Source organism: Theropithecus gelada, chromosome 18, assembly GCF_003255815.1.
Source record: "Theropithecus gelada isolate Dixy chromosome 18, Tgel_1.0, whole genome shotgun sequence".
NCBI lineage: Eukaryota > Metazoa > Chordata > Mammalia > Primates > Cercopithecidae > Theropithecus > Theropithecus gelada.
Genome location: NC_037686.1, coordinates 38,196,726 through 38,219,973, shown reverse-complemented (window position 1 = coordinate 38,219,973; position 23,248 = coordinate 38,196,726). Strand labels below are relative to the sequence as shown.

Sequence of the window (23,248 nt, the reverse complement as noted above, 5' to 3'; positions counted from 1 at the left end):
GGGTCCGGGATTTCTGGGAGTTGTGGTTTTTCCTGGGGCTGCCGGCCGCTGTGCGCCTGTGCAAGGCTGGTCCAAGGCTCTGGCATCGCAAGCCTGGCTTCCTTGCGACTTCCCAGCTCTTCCCGCCTTCCGCGGTATAATCTCCACTACGAGAAATAGAGCAGCCTAGAACCAGGTTGTTTTTTCTTTCTTTTATTTTTATTTCTCGCTTGAATCACTTGTCGTTTAAAAAAGTACTTGAAACGTTTGGTTCTTGGTTAGCAAGATGTCTGTGTTTCTTCCACATTGATTGCATCCATTTAGAATTTATATTCTACCTTGGCAATATGAGCTGCGGCAATCTTAACCTGGTCCGTTAGTTCCCCCTACCTAAGAACTACGGAAATTTTTTTTTTTTTTTTGAGATGGCGTCTCGCTGTGTTACCCAGGCTGGAGTGCAATGGCGCGATCTCCGCTGCCTCCCAGGTTCAAGCGATTCTCCTGCCTCAGCTTCCCGAGTAGCTGCTGGGATTACAGGCATGTGCCACCACGCCCGGCTAATTTTTGTATTTTTAGTAGCGACGGGCCATGCTGGCCAAGCTGGTCTCGAACCCCCGACCTCAGGCTATCCGCCCGCCTCAGCCTCCCAAAGTGCTGGGATTACAGGCGTAAGCCACCGCGCCCGGCCAGGAAAATGTTTTTTAGCGGCGTCGATCTGCTGGTACTGTCACTGCTGCTCAGCCATTGTTCAGTTCATTTCTTGCCTTCCCTAAGTCTCTCTCCTCCCTCCATCACCCTGTATTTAAACAGCATGAGAGGTTCTTCATATATATTTATATAGCAAGGTAACTTTTTAATATGTTTTTATATTTTTGTTTCATTCTTACAGGGTCTCTGTAAAATAAATGGACACGTATTATTTTACCCATTTTTACATAAAACATATACACAAGGATTAAATGACTTGATCAAGATTAGGTAGTAGAGTTGGAAGGTGACCGAAACGTTCTGTCTCCATTTGAGTGTTTTGGTCTCCACACTGCCATCAGCAACCTCCTATTGGGTACTGTGTTACTAGGAAAAGAGGATAGCTAAAGGAAGGATCATATACTCAACTTTCTGTCAAGTGTGGTTTAATATCAAATTGTGGATCAGGTTTAGCACCAAATATCTTCCTCCTAAGTCATTTGCATATTTAAAATGATTTTCTTTTTTTCTTTTTTTTTTTATTTTGGAGATGGAGTCTCGCTGTGTCGCCCAGGCTGGAGTGCAGTGGCACGATCTCGGCTCACTGCAACCTCTGCCTTCTGGGTTCAAGCGATTCTTCTGTCTCAGCCTCCGAAGTAGCTGGGACTACAGGCAAGTGCTACTACGCCTGGCTAATTTTTGTATTTTTAGTAGAGATGGGGTTTCACCACATTGGCCAGGCTGGTCTTGAACTCCCAACCTCGTGATCCGCCCTCCTCGGCCTCCCAAAAAAGTGCTGGGATTACAGGCGTAAGCCACCGCGCATGGCATTTTCTTTTCTTTTTGAGATGGCGTCTTTCTCCGTCGCCCAGGCTGGAGCACAGTGGCATGATCTTGGCTCACTGCGACCTCCGCCCCCCGAGTTCAAGCAATTCTCCTGTCTCAGCCCCTCTAGTAGTTGGGATTACAGGCTTGTGCTAGCATGCATGGCCAATTTTTTTATTTTTAGTAGAGTGGGGGGTTTCACCATGTTGACCAGGCTGGTCTCAAACTCCTGACCTCAAGTGATATGCCTGCCTCAGCCTCTCAAAGTGCTGGGATTACAGGTGTGAGCCAACGCGCTTAGCCTAAAATGATTTTCTTTTCAAAGGAAACTTACTAGCAAGCCAAGCTTACTTATTATTTATTTTATTTTATTTTTAGAGACAGGGTCTTGCTCTTTCGCCCAGGCTGGAGTACAGTGGTGATCATAGTTCACTGCAACCTTGAACTCCTGGGCTCAAGCAATCCTCCCACGTCAGCCTCCTGGGTAGCTGGGACTACATGTGTGCACCACTACACCCAGCTAACTTTTTGTATTTTTTTGTAGAAAGAGGGTCTCACTATGTTGCCCAGGCTGTTTTTGAACTCCTGGCCTCAAGTGATGCTCCCATTTGGGCCTCTCAAAGTGCTGGGATGACAGGCATGAGGCGCCACAGCCAACCTGTGTTGCTTATTCTTTTTGCTTCAAATATATCTCTGCTCTGGCTGGGCGCAGTGCCTCATGCCTATATTCTCAGCATTTTGGGAGGCTGAAGCGGGTGATCACCTGAGGTCAGGAGTTCAAGACCAGCCTGGCCAATATGGCAAAACCCCATCTCTACTAAAAATACAAAAATTAGCCAGGCACGTTGGCACATGCCTGTAATCCCAGCTACTCAGGAGGCTGAGGCAAGAGAATCACTTGAACCCTGGAGGTAGAGTTTGCAGTGAGTAGAGATTGAGACACTGCACTCCAGCCTGGGCAACAAAGTGAGAACCTGCCTCAAAACAAAAAACAAAACAAAACAAAAACTAAATATATCTCTGCTCTGTAACCAAATTTCAGATAAACTGGTGCAGCCCTTCAGTATGGGGCAAAAAAAGTTATCTTTATGTCTTGTGTCCACTTTTATCACTACAAATTTTACAAAATATCCCTGTTTTTTTTTTTTTTTTTCTCTTTTGCAAAATAAAACCTCTAACCATCTCTTTGTTCTTCTGACATACCAAAGACCACCCTGTTTGTGTGTATGCCCTGAATGGCAATTATTGCTTCCTAAATATTTTAAATTTGGAGCATTCGTCTCTGTATTTTATTTTACGTGGATAGCCTTTTTCTTTCTTTCTTTCTTTTTTTTTTTAAGATGGAGTCTCACTCTTATTGCCCAGGCTGGAGGACAGTGGTGCGATCTTGGCTCACTGCAACCTCTGCCTCCTGGGTTCAAGTAATTCTCCTGCCTCAGCCTCCCCAGTAGCTGGGATTACAGTGTGCCCACCTCCACACCTGACTAATTTTTCTATTTTCAGTAGAGATGGGGTTTCACCATGTTGGCCAGGCTGGTCTCAAAGCCCTGACCTCAGGTGATCCACCCACCTTGGCCTCCCAAAGTGCTGGAATTACAGGTGTGAGCCACTGCACCCAACTTGGACAGCCTTTTTCTACCCCTGATTCCCAGGAGAATTGTTGCTCTATTTCCCCATGGCTCACCTTGAAAAGTTAGTAGAATACTAGAGAAAAGGATGGCCAATTACATGCTTACAAGCCATGTTTCAGGAGATGACCCTTGTAGCCTGGATATTCATTTGCCTCACCCAAATTCAGGTTTTAGGTGTAAGCCAGGATTTGGGGGATGGAGCTGAAAATGCTTCTCCAAACAGTGAAAAGTGGACCAGGCGTGGTGGCTCACGCCTGTAATCCCAGCACTTTGGGAAGCTAAGGAGGGAGGATCACTTGAAGCCAGGAGTTTGAGACCAGCCTGGGCAACATAGTGAGACACCCCCACCCCCTGCTGGCTTTACAAAAAAATTAGCCAGGTGTGGTGGTGCACCGCTGTGGTCCCAGCTACTTGGAAGGCTGAGGTCGGAGGACTGCTTGAGCCCAGGAGTTCAAGGCTGCAATGAATGGTGATAAACCCACTGCACTCTATCCTGGGCAACAGAGTGAGAGCCCGTCTTAAATAAAATAAAATAAATGAAAAAATAGAAAAGTGAAGGCAACGTTAATAAGTCTCCACTATGACATAACCAGCATCACACATACACACAAATCCTGCATATATCACAACAATCTCAGTATAGTAATTATGTGGAGGAAAAAAAAAAAGCCCATCGGGGTAAGCATAGAAAGCATTTTTTCATCATCTCCCTTTTAGTCCAAATGAAGAAGTAGAGTTCCCAATGGCATGAAACTAGATGTTGGCAGAGGAAAAAGTGAGTCCTTGTCCTGTCCTGGTGTAAGACTTCTGATTCTGGACAATTCTCAGTAGGACTGGCAATCGCTGTACTAGGCCTCCTTGTGATTTTTTTTTTTTTTAAGTTCTGGGATACGTGTGCAGGACGTGCAGATTTGTTACATAGGTAAACGTGTGCCATGGTGGTTTGCTGCACCTATCATCCCATCACCTAGGTATTAAGCTCCGCATGTATTAGCTATTTATCTTGATGCTCTCCCTCCCCCAGTTATCAGGATTTTTAAACAGTTTGCTCTAATTCACTGACAGGATTCTTTTAGAATGAATCTAAAAAAGCTGGGAATCTTTAACCTGAGTGCAGATCGGATCACCTGGAACAGTGCAGGTGTTTGTTAAAAATAAAGATTGCCCCAAATTTTCTACTCAGAGGGTCTGAGGTGGGGCTAGCGACCTGCAGATTAAAGGGCTCTGTGGGAGACGCCCTGCTGGTGGCCAGTCCCGGGGTTTAGCTGTTCACTGTTGCTACTCGTGCTAAACCGCGGTCTAACACTACTGACACTATTAATGACCCTGGTCCTCAAGACTACCGGGCCCCAGACGGGGTGAGGCCCTCATCATCTAACACCGGACGGGGCCTGGGAACTGCTGCTTAGCAGGTTCCGCTACCCACGTGGTCACCCGGGGCAACCACAAGGTCGACCCAAAAGACAAAAATAAATGTATAACGAATGCCAGGACAAAGCCTGGAATATATCTAATCATTCATTTTGAGGTTTAAACTTAAAAATGTTACTTAAAAAATAAGTAACCTGCCAAAAAATGTACAGTGCCCCGGGGGCGGGGGAGAGCGGTGGTGAACGCGAGGGGCAGTACTTCCGGGTCAGGTGGGCCGGCTGTGTTGACCTTCTTTGCGGCTCGGCCATTTTGTCCCAGTCAGTCCGGAGGCTGCGGCTGCAGAGGTAACGCCTGCGGAGAAACTGCAAAGATGCTGTCCGTACGCGTTGCTGCGGCCGTGGTCCGCGCCCTCCCTCGGCGGGCCGGACTGGTGAGCACCGAGGGCCGGCATGGTGGAGGTGGCCGGGCGGGGCTGCAGGGTGGTTGTGCGCCGGCTCGGGCGCTCTTTCTGCAGGAGGGCGAGGGGCTGTGGCGGATGCCGCCATCTTGCACCCGTGGCTTTGGGGCTGTGCAGAGCGGGCGACAGAGGTCCCCTTTTCCTCGCTGCCTGCGCAAAGTGAGGCAGAATGGTACAGGGCAGACAGTGAACTCGACGGTGTCCAGATAGAAGGCCTCAAGATTCCTGTCTTCGACTGAGAGCGGCCCGAGAAGTGGGGTCTTGGGTGAAGGTCAGGGCTTGGGCGCTAGCTCTCCGAGGCCTTTTCCGAATCGGTGAGGTTACTCTCGGCGGATTCTTAGGGTCGCGTCCTGCTGAAGGTCAGGAAACTGCTGTCAGCTCTTGCTGAAGCTAGTCATGGAAGTCTGACATTGTGTGAAGGTCAGCAGCATTTCACCTCTGCCTGGAGCTCAGTTTAAAGGAAAGGAATAAATGGAGGTGGTGTTTGGAATACTTAAGTAGGCTTTCTCTTAGTGCTGAATACGAAACGACCGTGAAAACATCGTGCAGGTGCAGAGAACCATTTCATGTGGCCAGCACTGTGGCAGCAGTGAAGCTGGTTTCTAAATTGTCTCTCCGGCAAGAGAGTGTGCTTTGTGGCACTTGAACGTGTTTAAATAATTTGTCCTAGAGTTTTCCACCTGGTTTTGAGTAATTTTTAGTGATTGAGAATTCAAGTAAAAGAGAACAAGGTTGGAAAATGGCTGTAAGAGTTAATGCCCTTGGTTGTTTCCCTTGAAATTAACATTTCAGTGTAAACGCATTGACGCAGTGTAAACGCATTGACGCAGTGTAAACGCAAAAACGCAGGTTTTTTTTTTTTTTTAAAGTAATCTGAATTTGAAAGTTGAAATAAACATGTTGGCTGTTTTGCTGCCTTAACAACTGCTGGTAGCATCATGGTTTTCTGTTAACAAAAAAGCATTTTTAACGGTTTTCATCTGGCTCCTATGGAAGGTGGTAGCTTCAGAATTGACAGTAACCAGTCGCAGCCTTAAAACTTGAAGGAAAGAAACAAAAGGAAGTTCCAGGTGGCTGCAGGATTTGTTGAGAGAGTAAAATAAGTCCACATCCCATAACTCTTAGTTTCTAATCTAAGTCTAGCATTTATTAGGTTTTTATTTGCTTTTTTTTTTTTTTTTTTTGAGACGGAGTGTCGCTCAGTCACCCAGGCTGCAGTGCAATGGCGTGATCTTGGCTCACTGCAACCCGCGCCTCCCGGGTTCAGGCGATTCTCCCGCCTCAGCCTCCCGAGTAGCTGCAATTGCAGGCACCCGCCTTCATGCCCTGCTACTTTTTGTATTTTTTCGTAGAGACGGGGTTTCACCATGTTGGCCAGGCTGGTCTTGAACTTCTTACCTCAGGTGATCCGCCTGCCTCGGCCTTCTAAAGTGCTGGGATTACAGGCGTGAGCCATCGTGCCTGGTCGCTTGTTGTTGTTGTTGTTGTTTTTAAGTAAAATTGGAAATACATTGACATCTAAAGTCAAAATAATAAAAATTGGGTACCTTTAAAGGGAAAGACACTTACGTTTTGTTAACAGTTGCTTTTTTTTTGTTTTTCTTTGAGACGGAGTTTTTCTCTTGTGGCCCAGGCTGGGACATCTCCCGATCTCGGCTCACTGCAACCTCCGCCTCCTAGGTTCAAGCGATTCTCCTGCCTCAGCCTCCCGAGTGGCTGGGATTGCAGGCATGTGTCACCACGCCCACCTAATTTTGTATTTCTAGTAGAGACGGAATTTCTCCATGTTGGTCAGGCTGGTCTCGAACTCCCAACCTTAGGTGACCCACTCGCCTTGGTGACCTCCCAAAGTGCTGGGATTACAGGCGTGAGCCACCGCGCCCTGCCAACAGTTGCTTTTTAAAATACTGCAAGGCCAGGCGCGGTGGCTCAGGCCTGTAATTCCAGCACTTTGGTAGGCCAAGGTGGGTGGATCACCTGAGGTCAGGAGTTTGAGATCAGCCTGGCCAACCTGGCGAAACCCTGTCTCTACTAAAAATACAAAAATTAACGGGGCGTGGTGGTGGTCACTGGTAGTCCCAGCTACTCAGGAGGCTTGAGGCACGAGAATCGCTTGAACCTGGGAGGTGGAGGTTGCAGTGAGCAGAGATCTTGCCACTGCACTCCAGCTTGAGTGACAGAGTGAGACTCCGTCTGGGGGGGGGAAAAGATTATGTGTATGTGTATATATGTGTGTGCGTGTGTGTGTATTTTTATATATAATATATATATTTGTGTATATATATATGTATTTTTATATATTTATGTATACTATGTATGTATATTTATGTATTTTATATCTATATATTTTATATATTTATGCATTTTTATATATATTTATACTCTGTATATATATTTATGTATTTTAAATCTATATATTATATATATTTATATATTTTATATATATATATTTATTGTACAGTCTGGGCAACACAGTGAAATCCTGTCTCTACAAAAAAAAATAAATAGAAAAATTAGCCTGGCCAGGTGGTGTACTCCTGTGGTCCCACCTACTGGGAAGGCTGAGGTGGGATCACTTGAGCCCAGGAAGTCAAGGCTGTAGTGAGCCGTGATTGCACCATTGCACTCCAGCCTGGGTGACAGAGTGAGACCCTGTCCCAAAAAATAAAAATAAGTCGGGGGTGGCTCACGCCTGTAATCCCAGCACTTTGGGAGGCTGAGGCGGGTAGATCACTGGAGGTCAGGAGTTGGAGACCAGCCTGGCCAGCATGGTGAAACCCCATCTCTACCAAAAATATAAAAAGTTGAACGGGTGGTGGTGGCGCACCCCTGTAATCCCAGATGCTCGGGAGGCTGAGGCAGGAGAATTGCTTGAGCCCAGGAGGTGGAGGATGCAGTGAGCCGTCTCAAAAAAGTAGTAATAAAATACAGACTGCATTTTAAAAATATGTGAGTGTTTACTGTGTACTAGGAGCTGTATAAAAGGTTTTTACATATATCAAAAGGTACTTTATTTCATTTAACATTTTAAACAAAATGCTTTATATATAATAAGTATTTTCACCAGTACTTTGATCATACTAAGCTGGCATTTGTTTAAGCTTGTCAGTTTTATAAAGGCTCTGTTAAAATTCAAATTTTTAAGAATACTTTTGCACTAGGTCTCCAGAAATGCTTTGGGTTCATCTTTCATTGCTGCAAGGAACCTCCATGCCTCTAGCACTCATCTTCAGAAGACTGGTAAGTCACTATTTCTCAGTCTACACTGCACTTACTAGATGAAGATACAAATTATCACACTAGATGAAGATCAAAATTACATACATCATGTAACTGTTGTGGGTTGTTTTTCATTTGTTGGTTTTTTCTTTAGTTTGTATACACTCTCAGGTTCTTAAACCATTATGTGCCATTTAGCCCTGTCGTGGTTCTCTTGTTATAATCAAATGAACTACAGTTACATGTTTTTCTTTTGATGTTAGTACAGCTTCTTTGTTCTGATAATGGCCCTTGGGTAGAAATGGAAGGACCATATACTAGGTAATGGAATCTTTCTGACCTGTGAAAGACTTCCTTTTTCCTCTTTGAAAAAGCGTTAGAAAACATGTAAGTTCTTTTTTTGTTGTTATTTTTTTTTTAATTATACTTTAAGTTCTAGGGTACATGTGCATAATGTGCAGGTTTATTACATATGTATACTTGTGCCAGAAAACATGTAAGTTCTTAATGATAGGTTTTAGTTTTCAAAGGCAGTAGCTGCTAGATATTTGGCAATCTGTGAACTTGCACATTACAGATGTGTTAGGGAAATGGGGAGGTGAGCATAGGAAGACATTATAGGTTGGGGAATTTCTTTGGAGATGAGTATATGGACTTTCAAAATAAAGGTTAAATATGTATGTGTGTGTGTGAGTGTGTATGTATACGTGTATGTGTACACACACACCCACACACTCAGCATATATATGTTTTTCTTTTTTTTTTTTTTTTTTTTTTTTTGAGATGGAGTTTTGCTCTTGTTGTCCAGGCTGGAGTGCATTGGCACTATCTGGGCTCACTGTAACCTCTGCCTCCCAGGTTGGAGTGATTCTCCTGCCTCAGCCTCCTGAGTAGCTGGGATTATAGGTGCCCGCCACCACACTCCGCTAATTTTTGTATTTTTGGTAGAGACGGAGTTTCACCATGGTGGCCAGGCTGGTCTCGAACTCCTGACTTCAGGTGATCCACCTGCCTTGGCCTTCCAAAGTGGTGTGATTACAGGTGTGAGGCACCGTGCCTGGCCTTTTTTTTTTTTTTTTTTTTTCCTGAGACTCTGTTGCCCAGGCTGGAGTGCAGTTGTGGGATCTTGGCTCACTGCAACCTCCACCTCCCTGGTTCAAGTGATTCTCCTGCTTCAGCCTCCCTAGTGGCGGGGATTACAGGCGCGCACTAGCACACCCGGCTAATTTTTGTATTTTTAGTAGAGAGTTTCACCATGTTGGCCTGGCTGGTCTCAAAGCCCTGACCTCAGGTGATCTGCCCACCTTGGCCTCCCAAAGTACTGGGATATTTTTGTTTGTTTGTTTTGTTTTGTTTTGAGACAGAGTTTTGCTCTGTTACCCAGACTGGAGTGCAGTGGCGTAGTCTTGGTTCACTGGAACCGCTGCCTCCTGAGTTCAAGTGATTCTCTCCTGCCTCAGCCTCGCGAGTAGCTGGTATTAACAAGCATGCACCACCACAGCTGGCTAATTTTTTTTTTTTTTTTAAGTAGAGATGGGATTTCGGTATGTTGGCCAGGCTGGTCTGGAACTCTTGGCCTCAAGTGGTCCGCCTGCCTCCCAAAGCGCTGGTATTACTGGCGTGAGCAACTGCACCTGACCCCTATATGCTAAGATGAAGAATACCACCTATACTACCCTGTGTGCCTTGAAAGAGAAAGACACACTTTGTTAAAGTGTTAAAGACACACAGTTGGTTTTTATTTTTTATTTTTGTTTTTTTGAGATTGACCAGGTGATCCGCCCACCTCGGCCTCCCAAAGTGCTGGGATTACAGGTGTGAGCCACCGCGCCTGGCCCAGATAATTTTTGTAATTGAATTGAATTGAATTGTCTTCCATAGGGACTGCTGAGATGTCCTCTATTCTTGAAGAGCGTATTCTTGGAGCTGATATCTCTGTTGACCTTGAAGAAACTGGGCGTGTCTTAAGTATTGGTGATGGTATTGCCCGCGTACATGGGCTGAGGAATGTTCAGGCAGAAGAAATGGTAGAGTTTTCTTCAGGCTTAAAGGTAAATTATAAAATAAGATTTTGGTATCTAAGTCTCCTCAGTTATTCATTTAGTGAATCAGAGATTGTGTCAGATTTTTTAAAAACTTTGTCTCAATTTGCCTCAGATTTTTTTTTCTTGTTATTATCGTATATCGTAAAGAGAATAAACTTAAGGGTTTGAATTTGCCAGGTTTTTTTTTTACTCTAGGGACTGATTTATACATAACTTATAGCCACTGGCTCCAAAATATAAAATTGAGTAAACTTTAACTGCAAATCCAAGAAGTTCAAGTCTGTTCTTTCTTGCTGTTAAGATTATTTTATACAAAAGCAAAGCATTTGATAATTTCAACAGAATTTTTCTGGTGGAAAGTTGGAAGTCCGTGACTTTGTATTTCTAGTGAGTAGACCTATTGTTCAAAGGCAAGTTTTGGTGTAGCTATCAGAAGCTCTCTAATGATGTAAGTCTGCTTTCTGTTGGGTTGAGTCTCATCTGTCAGTGGTATGAGACATAAGTTGTAGGAGTTAGGGAAAGCAGAGGATGACATCTGGATAAACTAGAGAGTAGAACTGTCTAGTAGACACACAGATATGGGAAAAGATAGTCTTGATACTCTTGCTAATGTCTACTATGGAAAAAGAGCCACTTGATGTGGAAGACTTAATTACAGAGCCCAAAGTTATCATGAGCTGTAAGACATTGGCCAGTTTAACATCTTCAGTATACAGTATTTATCTTTGAAAGGTGAGGTCGAAACAAATTAATTCCGAGTTCCCCTTTTAGCTTTTAAAATCCAAGTGTCGGCCGGGCGCGGTGGCTCAAGCCTGTAATCCCAGCACTTTGGGAGGCCGAGACGGGCAGATCACGAGGTCAGGAGATCAAGACCGTACTGGCTAACACGGTGAAACCCCGTCTCTACTAAAAAATACAAAAAACTAGCCGGGCGAGGTGGCGGGTGCCTGTAGTCCCAGCTACTCGGGAGGCTGAGGCAGGAGAATGGTGGGAACCCGGGAGGCGGAGCTTGTAGTGAGCTGAGATCCGGCCACTGCACTCCAGCCTGGGCGACAGAGCGAGACTCCGTCTCAAAAAAAAAAAAAAAAAAAAACAAAAATCCAAGTGTTTAGAACAATACTGTCCAATAGTATTGGACATACATAGTATTCTGCAGTGATGAGAATACATCTGTTTAATATGGTACCTACTGTCACTATTAATCATGTAAAATATGTCTAGTGTGACAGGAATTGAATTTTTCATCTTTTAAATTTGACAAATTTAAATAGCCACATGTGGTTAGTGGATGCTGTATTGAACATCAGAGATGTAGATTACAGTTTTTGGACCTGTAATGATATTCCATGATACTCCAAGTACTTCTCCAGAGTTTTCATTACTGACCAGACTATTCCTGGAATAGCCTTTTTGCTTCAGACATGATTTAAGGATCTAAAATATAGTTATAATGATGAGAGGTGATTTGGTGCTGTTAGGTTATGAAAAATTTGTATTTGATTGGTTTCAGTTAGGTAGCTTTTAATTTCACTTTCTACTAACCCAAAGAGTACAGGTTTTGATTAGTTAATTTTTGAAACTGTTTATGGAGCTTCTCACACATAAAAAAGATGATAATCACATTTGTCTTAAGATTTCCATCACTTTATTTCATACTGATCACCCAGCCCAAGAGTCATTGCCAGAGAAAATGCAGTGGAAAAAGCTTATTAACCTGTCCAATTTCTTTGCTTCTGTAACAGTTATTTGAGGATATGATAGCATATTAGGCTTATCAATGTGCTGTCCTAAGATTATTCAAGGGAATATGTTGCTATTTTAAAAGTCTTAATCAGAGAGGGTTATTTAGTTGGAAAAGTACTAAAGAATAAACCAGGTGAAAAGGACAATACTGCTTTCCCCGCCCCGGCTATTTTCTTAGGTAGTATTGGTGTATGGGGAGGAGTGCCCATTCAGCTTCGTTGATGTTCAGTTGTGTCTTTTGTGCAGGGTATGTCCTTGAACTTGGAACCTGACAATGTTGGTGTTGTCGTGTTTGGAAATGATAAACTGATTAAGGAAGGAGATATAGTGAAGAGGACAGGAGCCATTGTGGACGTTCCAGTTGGTGAGGAGCTGTTGGGTCGTGTAGTTGATGCTCTTGGTAATGCTATTGATGGAAAGGTAGGTTTAATGTTGATTAGATATAGTTGCAGCTTTTAACAAACATCAGAACTGATTATGCTTAGGGTTTTTCTTTTCATTTTTTTAACAGGGTCCAATTGGTTCCAAGACCCGTAGGCGAGTTGGTCTGAAAGCCCCCGGTATCATTCCTCGAATTTCAGTGCGGGAACCAATGCAGACTGGCATTAAGGCTGTGGATAGCTTGGTGCCAATTGGTCGTGGTCAGCGTGAGCTGATTATTGGTGACCGACAGACTGGGTAAAGACTCAAAAGCATATTAAAAGTGCTAACTAAAATTTGCTCAATGGAAGGATTACATTTTAGTCTTGGAATGGTAAATGGTAATGGGGACATTAGAATGTAATATGAGGATTAATAGTAGTAAAATTTTACCTTTTAAGTTTAGGAAGATTTATGTTTACTTTATCTTTTTAAAGGAAAACCTCAATTGCTATTGACACAATCATTAACCAGAAACGTTTCAATGATGGATCTGATGAAAAGAAGAAGCTGTACTGTATCTATGTTGCTATTGGTCAAAAGAGATCCACTGTTGCCCAGTTGGTGAAGAGACTTACAGATGCAGGTAGTAAAAAAGAAATTTAGTCCCGTTGCTATTATCTCAAGTCCTATTACTGCTAATTGTAGAATAGCTTCTCCTTAATGAAGACATATTTTAATTATTCCCTAATGAGCTGAACTTTTAAATACAAATCAGTAAGTAAAATAATATAAAACACTAATACATTTAAAGGTTTTGTTGGTTTCTTTAAAGTGGAAGCTGTTTGATTCTAATTAACTCTTTTTTGTTTGTTTGTTTGAGACAGAGTTTCACTCTTGTTGCCCAGACTGGAGTGCGATGGCACGATCTCAGGTCACTGCAACCTCTGCCTCCTGGGTTCAAGTGATTCTCCTGTCTCAGACTCCCGAGTAGCTGGGATTACAGGCGCATGCCACCACGCCCGGCTAACTTTTGTAATTTTAGTGGAGACGGAGTTTCCTCATATTGGTCAGGCTGGTCTCGAACTCTTGACCTCAGATGATCACCCACCTTGGCCTCCCAAAGTGCTGGGATTACAGGCGTGAGCCACCGCGCCCAGCCTGATTAACTCTTAATAGTAAATACTTCTGGCACTTGGGTAATTTTTATAGTAGCCTCCAATTTAAAATCACAATATTGATAACATTGTAAAACATAAAATGTATTTTCTCCGCAGATGCCATGAAGTACACCATTGTGGTGTCAGCTACAGCCTCGGATGCTGCCCCACTTCAGTACCTGGCTCCTTACTCTGGCTGTTCCATGGGAGAGTATTTTAGAGACAATGGCAAACATGCTTTGATCATCTATGACGACTTATCCAAACAGGTCAAAGGAAATATATTTTTAGAATCTACTTATTTGTACTGCAGTGAAAGTTCACATATGCAGCTTCTATTTAATAGGTCAACTTCACAAACCTATTCTGTACCATAGGCTGTTGCTTACCGTCAGATGTCTCTGTTGCTGCGCCGTCCTCCTGGTCGTGAGGCCTATCCTGGTGATGTGTTCTACCTACACTCCCGGTTGCTGGAGAGAGCAGCCAAAATGAACGATGCTTTTGGTGGTGGCTCCTTGACTGCTTTGCCAGTCATAGAAACACAGGCTGGTGATGTGTCTGCTTACATTCCAACGAATGTCATTTCCATCACTGACGGACAGGTATTATATTATGATTAAAATAAATGTAAAAAAAGATTTGGATAATTCTAAGGCATTGGTTTAGACTAATGGTATATTAACTGATTTGCTAAATGCATTTTACTTTTTATTGTGGAACATTTCAAATACATAGAAAAGTTAGCAGAATGGCATGGTGAAACCCAACGTATCTGTCACCTAGTTATTTCAGAGAGTAGTGTGTTTCATTCTTGTTTCATTTTTAACCACTACTGTTCTCCCTTTTAGATAATTTTGAATCAAATAGAAATTATATCTCTTCATTTGTATATATTTCAGTATAAAGATGTTGACTATTATGTTTTTTTCTCATCTCATGCACATCTCCTAATTGCAGCAATAAAACATGCAGGTCTGTTCAGGTCATGAAAGATTTGGGGGACTGACGCTTTGCATTGTTAGGTTTTGAGTTTCAGCTTTTTGGCATAATGACAGATTTGAAGATAGCTGATTTCTTTAAGCTTGCTAGCATGCGTATTTCTTTACCTTATAGATCTTCTTGGAAACAGAATTGTTCTACAAAGGTATCCGCCCTGCCATTAACGTTGGTCTGTCTGTGTCTCGTGTCGGATCTGCTGCCCAAACCAGGGCTATGAAGCAGGTAATTTTGCCTCACTTGGCAGGAAGGGGGCTATCATTAGATTAGCATCTTAAAGTATTCATATATTAACTATATTTGTATAGTGCTCTGTGTCACTGAGTTACAGTACAGTAATTTCTGTATTTCAGGTGGCAGGTACCATGAAGCTGGAATTGGCTCAGTATCGTGAGGTTGCTGCTTTTGCCCAGTTTGGTTCTGACCTCGATGCTGCCACTCAACAACTTTTGAGTCGTGGTGTGCGTCTAACTGAGTTGCTGAAGCAAGGACAGTATTGTGAGTTGTTCTTTTCTTCGTTTGGTCAGGTTCCTATTGTGTATCAAGGTCTTCCCAGGCCCACAGAGCTACATCACATATCACAGCCTGTACTATGTGGTGTTATCTGTTATCTTTCATCAAAGGCACTTTTACTTAAACTACATTTGTTTTTTGATTTTTGATTTTTTTTTTTTTTTTTTTTTTTTTATTTATTCTTTGAGGCGAAGTTTCATTCTTGTGGCCCAGGCTGGAATGCAATGGTGCGACCTTGGCTCACTGCTACCTCCACCTCCCGGATTCACGTGATTCTCCTGCCTCAGCCTCCCAAGTAGCTCGGATTACAGGCATGAGCCACCACGCCTGGCTAATTTTTGCATTTTTAGTAGAGACGGGGTTTTACCATGTTGGCCAGGCTGGTCTTGAATTCCTGACCTCAGGCAATCTACCCTGTCTCAGCCTCCCAAAGTGCTGGGATTACAGGCGTGAGCCACCGTGCGCGGCCCTGTATTTTTTTTTTTTTTTTTTTTTTTTGAGACAGAGTCTTGCTGTGTCGCCCAAGCTGGAGTACAGTGGCACGGTCTCTGCTCACTGCAAACTCCGCCTCCCGGGTTCATGCCATTCTCCTGCCTCAGCCTCCCGAGTAGCTGGGACTACAGGTGTCCACCACCATGCCCAGCTAATTTTTTGTATTTTTAGTAGAGATGGGGTTTCACCGTGTTAGCCAGGATGGTCTCAATCTCCTGACCTCGTGATCCGTCCGCCTCGGCCTCCCAAAGTGCTGGGATTACAGGCGTGAGCCACCGCGCCCAGCCTTGTTTTTTAAACAGAGACAGTGTCTTGCTGTGTCACCCAGGGTTGAGTGCATTGGTGCCATCATAGCTTACTGCAGCCTTGAACTCCTGGGCTCATGCAGTCCTGCAGCCTTAGCTTCCTGAGTAGCTAGGACTACAGGCATGCACTACCATGTCTGGCTAATTTTTTTTATATTTTGTTAGAGACAAGGTCTCACTATGTTGCCTAGGCTGGTCTTGAACTCCTGACCTCATGCCATCTTCCCACCTCCCAAAGTACTGGTATTACAGGTGTGAGCCACCATTCCCAGCCCCAAACTAACTCCCTCCCTCCCTCCCTCCCTCCCTCCCTCCCTCCCTCCCTTCCTTCCTTCCTTCCTTCCTTCCTTCCTTCCTTCCTTCCTTCCTTCCTTCCTTCCTTCCTTCCTTCCTTCCCTTTTATACAGAGTCTCCCTTTGTCACCCAGGCTGGAGTATGTTTTTAGTAGAAATGGTAAAACCTCTACTGTTTTGGCCAGGCTGATCTCGAACCCCTGACCTTAAGTGATCCACCCACCTCAGATTCCCAAAGTGCTGTGATTACAGGTGTGAGTTACCGCACCGGGCCCAAACTACATTTCTTATTGTCATTTGAATGTAAATGATAGGGGCTTCACAACCAGGAAAACTGAAGTATAATGTCTGCCTTTCAGGAATTAAGGCCTGTTAGATTCCCCTCCCCCACTTGGCTATATGAATGTGTAATTTGGCAGATTTAAAAGAAAGTTAATATGTTTTTATTTTGTCAAGTGATTTCAGCAAAATATTTATACCCAAAACAGTATTAATACTGTCAGATTATAAACAGTGCTTATGGACTATACTGAAAGATTATACTTCAAGCCTTGAAAATATAAGAAATAACTGTTTTCTGTTGGGGGAGGGAGGAAGGATTATTAAGTGGAGCTCTCGGTCACTGAGATTGTGAAGAATAGATAATTTCCAGGGACATGTTAGGAATTGGAGAAAAAGTTTTCCTAACTTTGGTAACATGGCATTCATTTCTTTGAGCAACTCACTTGGCATTCTTTTTGTATCTTTCCAGCTCCCATGGCTATTGAAGAACAAGTGGCTGTTATCTATGCGGGTGTAAGGGGCTATCTTGATAAACTGGAGCCCAGCAAGATTACAAAGTTTGAGAATGCTTTCTTGTCTCATGTTATCAGCCAGCACCAAGCCCTGTTGGGTACTATCAGGTATGAATGCAATTGTTGGCCTGTTTTTGTAAAGTTATGTTTAAGATACAAAGTGAAAATTATTTTCAAATCTGTAGTTAGGCTAGTCATTAAAATTTTGTCCAGGTCAGAACTTATGACCTGCTTTTATTTCCAAATAGGGCTGATGGAAAGATCTCAGAAGAATCAGACGCAAAGCTGAAAGAGATTGTAACAAAGTTCTTGGCTGGATTTGAAGCTTAAACTCCTGTGGATTCACATCAAATACCAGTTCAGTTTTGCCATTGTTCTAGTAAATTAGTTCCATTTGTAAAAGGGTTACTCTCATACTCCTTATGTACAGAAATCACGTGAAAAATAAAGGTTCCATAATGTGTAGTTGTTTCTGTCATTTGTTATTCTTTAAAACCAAGATCAAATTGAGAAATTGGTAAACATGCTTCTTGATATATTTTACTTGAATATTGGTACAGTCAACTGGGCTAGATAATTCAAGGCTGAGGTCTTTAAGTTTCTTTTTTCTTTTTTTTGAAACAGAGTCTCTGTCACCAAGGCTGGAGTACAGTTGGCACCCTGTCGGCCCACTGCAACTTCCATCTCCTGGGTTCAAGCAGTTCTCCTGCCTCAGCCTCCCAAGTAGCTGGGATTACAGGTGCCCGCCACCATGCCTGGCTAGTTTTTAAATATTTGTAGTAGAGACAGGGTTTCACCATGTTGGCCAGGCCAGTCTCGGACTCCTGACCTCAGGTGATCCACCTGCCTTGCCCTCCCACAGTGCTGGGATTACAAGTGTGAGCCACCACACCTAGCTGCTCTTTGTAAGTTTCTAGAATGCTTTGTGTTTAAGAAAAATTCCTAAACTTGATGTATGTGGCTGGCTGACAATACCGAAGAGCATAGCTGGCTTCTCTGCCCAGAGGATGTACCTGCATAAAGAGGCACTGTAGGCAGGAAAATAATAGGACAGTTAAAATTCCCAGGGAAATGAAAAAATCTGCTGGGAACAAAAGCTGAGAAAATAGAATGCATAGGATTATGAAAACTTGGCAGTATCTCTTGTTTGTTTTGAGACAGGGTCTCCATCCCTCACCCAGGCTGTACAGTGGTGTGATCTCAGCTCACTGCAGCTTCTGCCACCTAGGTTCAATCGATTCTTCTACCTCAGCCTCCTGAGTAGCTGGGGTTACAGGCACATACCACCATACCCAGCCAATTTTTCTATTTTTTCTAGAGAGAGGGTCTTGCCATGTTGGCTGATGATGAACTCCTGGGCTCAAGTGATCCTCCTGCCTTGGTCTCCCAAAGTGCTGGGATTTACAGGTGTGAACTACCACGCCCGACCATCTTTTAATATTTTAACAGCTACTTTATTTATTCTATTACTAACTTTTCATAACCTTTGCTCATCCTTACTGCGGTTTTTTTTTTTAAAATTGATTTATATATTTATTTTTTTGAGAGAGTCTCGCTCTGTTGCCTAGGCTGGAGAGCAGTGGTGCGATCTCAGCGGCATGATCTCAGCTCACTGCAACTTCCACCTCCTGGGTTCAAGTGATTCTCCTGCCTCAGCCTCTGGAGTCTCTGGGATTACAGGCGCATGCCAATACACCCAGCTAATTTTTTTTTTTTTTTTTTTTTTTTTTGAGACGGAGTCTCGCTCTGTCGCCCAGGCTGGAGTGCAGTGGCTGGATCTCAGCTCACTGCAAGCTCCGCCTCCTGGGTTTATGCCATTCTCCTGCCTCAGCCTCCCGAGTAGCTGGGACTACAGGCGCCCGCCACCTCGCCCGGCTAGTTTTTTGTATTTTTTAGTGGAGACGGGGTTTCACCATGTTAGCCCATGTTAGGATGGTCTTGATCTCCTGACCTTGTGATCCGCCTGTCTATGCCTCCCAAAGTGCTGGGATTACAGGCTTGAGCCACTGCGCCCGGCAATTTTTTGTATTTTTAGTAGAGACAGTTTCACCATGTTGGCCAGGCTGCTCTTGAGCTCCTGACTTTGTGATCTGCCCGCCTTGGCCTTCCAAAGTACTGGGATTACAGGTGTGAGCCATCATGCCTGGCCTACTGATTTATTTATTTATTTATTTACTTTTAATTTTTCATAGCCTTTGCTCATTCTTACTGTGTTAACCTTTTTTTTTTTTTAATTTATTTTGAGATGGAGTCTCTCTCTGTCACCCAGGCTGGAGTGCAGTGGCCTGATCTCGGCTCACTGCAACCTCTGCCTCCCAGGTTCAAGCGATTCTCCTGCCTCAGCCTCCCGAGAAGCTGAAACTACAGGCACCCACCACCATGCACTGCTAATTTTTGTATTTTTAGTAGAGACAGGGTTTCACCATATTGGCCAGATGGATTTATAAAGGCTTTTGTCTGTAGGGATCATGCATGGTCATGTTCTAAAATATTTTTCCTAGGGTTCCCCCTCCCTTGCCATTTAATTTTGTTGATGGAGATTTGCTATACCGAAACTTCATTTTTATCCATCACTTTGTCTCCAGTAAGTCAAAATATATTTACATATATGGGTTCCAATATCTTTGGTAGGAAAGGGAGAGCCCTTAAAGTACTCATAAGTCCTTTTCAGTACTTAGAGGAACACTGAACTCGATAGCAATTGGTCATTTCTGATCTTGACTCTTGCTTTCTAGCTGTCTACTCAAGAAATAACTTCTGGATCTGATTTGCCTTTTCTGGAATAAGGAAGTTACTTTTAGTTAGAAGGTTCTGCACATTTCGAGGTGTTTTTTGTTTTGTTTTGTTTTTCTGTTTGTTTTGGAGAGTTTTGTTGCCCAGGCTGGAGTGCAGCGGCACGATCTCGAACCACCACAACCACCGCCTCCTGGGTTCAAGCGATTCTCCTGCCTCAGGCTCCCGAGTAGCTGGGATTACAGGCATGCGCCACCACGCCTGGCTAGTTTTGTATTTTTAGTAGAGATGGGGTTTCTCCATGTTGGTCAGGCTGGTCTCAAACTACCGACCTCAGGTGATCCACTGGCCTCCCAAAGTGCTGGGATTACAAGGGTGAGCCAGCGTGCCCGGCCTGTTAGAGCATTTTATACCTAGTGTCAGTGGTGATTACTATGGAGAAAAATACTTTTGAGTGGCTAATGGATTGGAATTAATTTATTACTGGGAATATGTATTGTTTGTTGACTGTCTCTCCTAGCCCACTCCTGGCACGTAAATGCTCAATAAACTTCTCAAATGAAGATAACCATGTTTGTCTATTATAAATCAAATTCCAAATGTTAACTACTGGTCCGGTCTGATGTGATTTTTTTTTTTTTTTTGAGACAGAGTTTCGCTTTTTGTCACCCAGGCTGGAGTGCAATGGCGTGATCTTGGCTCACTGCAGCCTTCTCCGCCTCCTGGGTTCAAGCGATTCTCCTACCTCAGCCTCCTGAGTAGCTGTGATTATAGGTGTGCACCACCATACCTGGCTAAGTTTTGCATTTTTAGTAGAGACAGGGTTTCACCATGTTGGTCAGGCTGGTTTCAAACTCCTGACCTCAGATGAACCACCCGCCTCGGCCTCCCAAAGTGCTGGGATTACAGATGTGAGCCACTGCGCCTGGCCTCGATGTGATTTTTTTTTTTTTTTTTTTGAGACGGAGTCTCGCTCTGTCACCCAGGCTGGAGTGCAGTGGCCGGATCTCAGCTCACTGCAAGCTCTGCCTCCCGGGTTCCCGCCATTCTCCTGCCTCAGCCTCCCGAGTAGCTGGGACTACAGGCGCCCGCCAACTCGCCCGGCTAGTTTTTTGTATTTTTTTAGTAGAGACGGGGTTTCACTGTATTAGCCAGGATGGTCTCGATCTCCTGACCTCGTGATCCGCCCGTCTCGGCCTCCCAAAGTGCTGGGATTACAGGCTTGAGCCACCACGCCCGGCCTGATATTTTTTAAAAATATGATAGCCCAGGTGCAGTGGTTTACGCCTGTAATCTCAGCACTTTGGGAGGATCACTTGAGCCCAGGAGTTTGAAACAGGTTGCAGTGAGCTATGATCACACCACTGCATTCCAGCCTAGGTGACAGAGTGAGACCCTGACTCTTAAAAAAAGTTGTGCTAGAAGACTTCAAGATCTCTCCTAAAACTGCATAGTCCTTTGCCCGGTGCCTTTGCTGAGCTATAGAATCCAGCCCTTTCTGTTACAGCAATGAACCATGAGATTGAAATACTGCTTTTTACTAAGTACTTAGAGACTCTTGATATAGAAGACCTCATAGGCACCTGGCTGTTTTTACCAGGCCTAAATACACTGCCAAATGGTCCTTCTATGTGGCAACCAAGTGACTGTTATAAAATTGTGTCTGTGTGCATTTATCTTATCACTGGGGGTGGTGAACGTTGAGAAGGCTCTTGACCTTTGAAATATGAAGTTTTATGGCTTTCAGACTTGTTTTTTAAAAACTGTTAACTATAAGGTCTTGTCTTTTTTGCTCTCCTGAAAGTCTCTTAGCGTCTCAGCTCTATAATGTATGATTGCAATAAATATTAAGGTAAGCATATCTAAGGTAGTGCTTAGTTCAGCTATTAATTGAGCATTACCTATGAGATGAACACTTAAAAAGGATTCAAAGATGAGTAAGAGACAAAAGGAGTCCATCAGCAACTTACCTAACCTAGGAGTAAGGAGGAGGAGGGAGAACGAAAGACCAATTCATCATGACTTGTAAATACTGTATAATTGCTACATAGAAATACAAATAAGATGGAGTAACCACTACAAAGTGCCATTTGGATTAAAAGATCTATGTTTAATGGTAGAACTAGGAAGGGATTTATGGAGGAGTTGACTTTTGGCAAGAGTTACAAGGCTGCCGGACTTGACTGACTTTATGAAAATACTCAGACCTAAAGAAAAATTGAAAGAATAGTACAATTAATATCCATTTACCCTTCTTCAGTATACACCACTTGTTAATATTTTGGTGCATTTTCTTTTATTATTTTTCCGGTGAATCATTGGAGAGTAAGTTCCAGACATCTTGACACTTCATCTCAAAAATTTCAGTCTTGGCTGGGTGTGGTGGCTCATGCCTATAATCTTAGCACTTTGGGAGATCGAGGCATGTGGATCACATCAGGTCAGGAATTTGAGACCAGCCTGACCAACATGGCAAAACCCCATGTCTACTAAAAATACAAAAATTAGCCGGGTGTGATGGCGGGTGCCTATAATCCCAGCTACTTGGGAGGCTGAGGCAGGAGAATTGCTTGAACCCAGCAAGTATAGGTTGCAGTGAGCATACCACTGCCTGAGGGAAAGAGCGAAACTCCGTCTTAAAAAAAAAAAAATTCATTCTCTTGTACTCTAGCCTGGGTGACAAAATGAGAACCCCTCCCCAATCTTTTTTTTTCTTTCTTTTTATCTTTTTTTTTTTTTTTTACTATACTATCTTAAAAAAAAAAAAAAAAAAGACGGAGTCTCACTCTGTCGCCCAGGCTGGAGTGCAGTGGCACGATCTCTGCTCACTGCAAGTTCTGCCTCAGCCTCCTGAGTAGTTGGGACTACAGGCACCCGCCACCTCGCCCGGCTAATTTTTTTGTATTTTTATTAGAGACAGGGTTTCACTGTGTTAGCCAGGATGGTCTCGATTTCCTGACCTCGTGAGATCCGCCTGCCTCGGCCTCCCAAGGGGCTGGGATTACAGGCATGAGCCACTGTGCCTGGCCGAAACCCCCCATCTTAAAAAAAAAAATTCAGTCGGCCGGGCGCGGTGGCTCAAGCCTGTAATCCCAGCACTTTGGGAGGCCGAGACGGGCGGATCACGAGGTCAGGAGATCGAGACCATCCTGGCTAACACGGTGAAACCCCGTCTCTATTAAGAAATACAAAAAACTAGCCGGGTGAGTTGGCGGCGCCTATAGTCCCAGCTACTCGGGAGGCTGAGGCAGGAGAATGGCGTGAACCCGGGAGGCGGAGCTTGCAGTGAGCTGAGATCCCGCCACTGCACTCCAGCCTGGGCGACAGAGCGAGACTCCGTCTCAAAAAAAAAAAAAAAAAAAAAAATTCAGTCTTTGTTTCCCAAGAATAAGAACATTCTTCTAAATAACCACAATACCATTATTATACCTAAGAAAATTAATTCAGCAATATGCACTTCATATTAACATTTCCCTAATTGTATCCCAAGCTTTTTTTTTTTTTTTTTTTTTTTTTTGAGATCGTGTCTTGCTGTCTCAAACTCCTGGATAAAGCAATTCATCCACCTCCCTCTGAGTACTTGGGACTACAGGCATGTGCTACTGCCCCTGGCACCACTGCACCCGGCTTCCTAGAATCTTATAA

At 43.7% G+C, this 23,248-nt stretch overlaps 1 protein-coding gene across 4 annotated transcripts; it reads left to right on the top strand.

Annotated features, from left to right (window-relative positions):
• The first annotated feature begins 77 nt into the window (after positions 1 to 77).
• ATP5F1A (ATP synthase F1 subunit alpha) lies at positions 78 to 17,338 on the top strand. Of its 4 annotated transcripts, XM_025364977.1 has the most exons (13): positions 78 to 175; positions 4,816 to 4,923; positions 8,112 to 8,190; positions 10,051 to 10,220; positions 12,204 to 12,377; positions 12,469 to 12,635; positions 12,815 to 12,963; positions 13,595 to 13,746; positions 13,855 to 14,079; positions 14,591 to 14,698; positions 14,827 to 14,971; positions 16,828 to 16,978; positions 17,119 to 17,335. In XM_025364977.1, the coding sequence occupies exons 2-13, from the start codon at positions 4,864 to 4,866 to the stop codon at positions 17,198 to 17,200; spliced, it is 1,662 nt and encodes a 553-aa protein (XP_025220762.1). In that variant the 5' UTR covers positions 78 to 175; positions 4,816 to 4,863; the 3' UTR covers positions 17,201 to 17,335. The 4 variants fall into 4 exon arrangements, with proteins under 4 accessions (XP_025220762.1, XP_025220763.1, XP_025220761.1 ...); XM_025364978.1 differs by lacking the exon at positions 78 to 175 and having other exon boundaries at positions 4,748 to 4,923; positions 12,204 to 12,311; XM_025364976.1 differs by lacking the exon at positions 78 to 175 and having other exon boundaries at positions 4,748 to 4,923.
• The last annotated feature ends 5,910 nt before the right edge of the window (positions 17,339 to 23,248 follow it).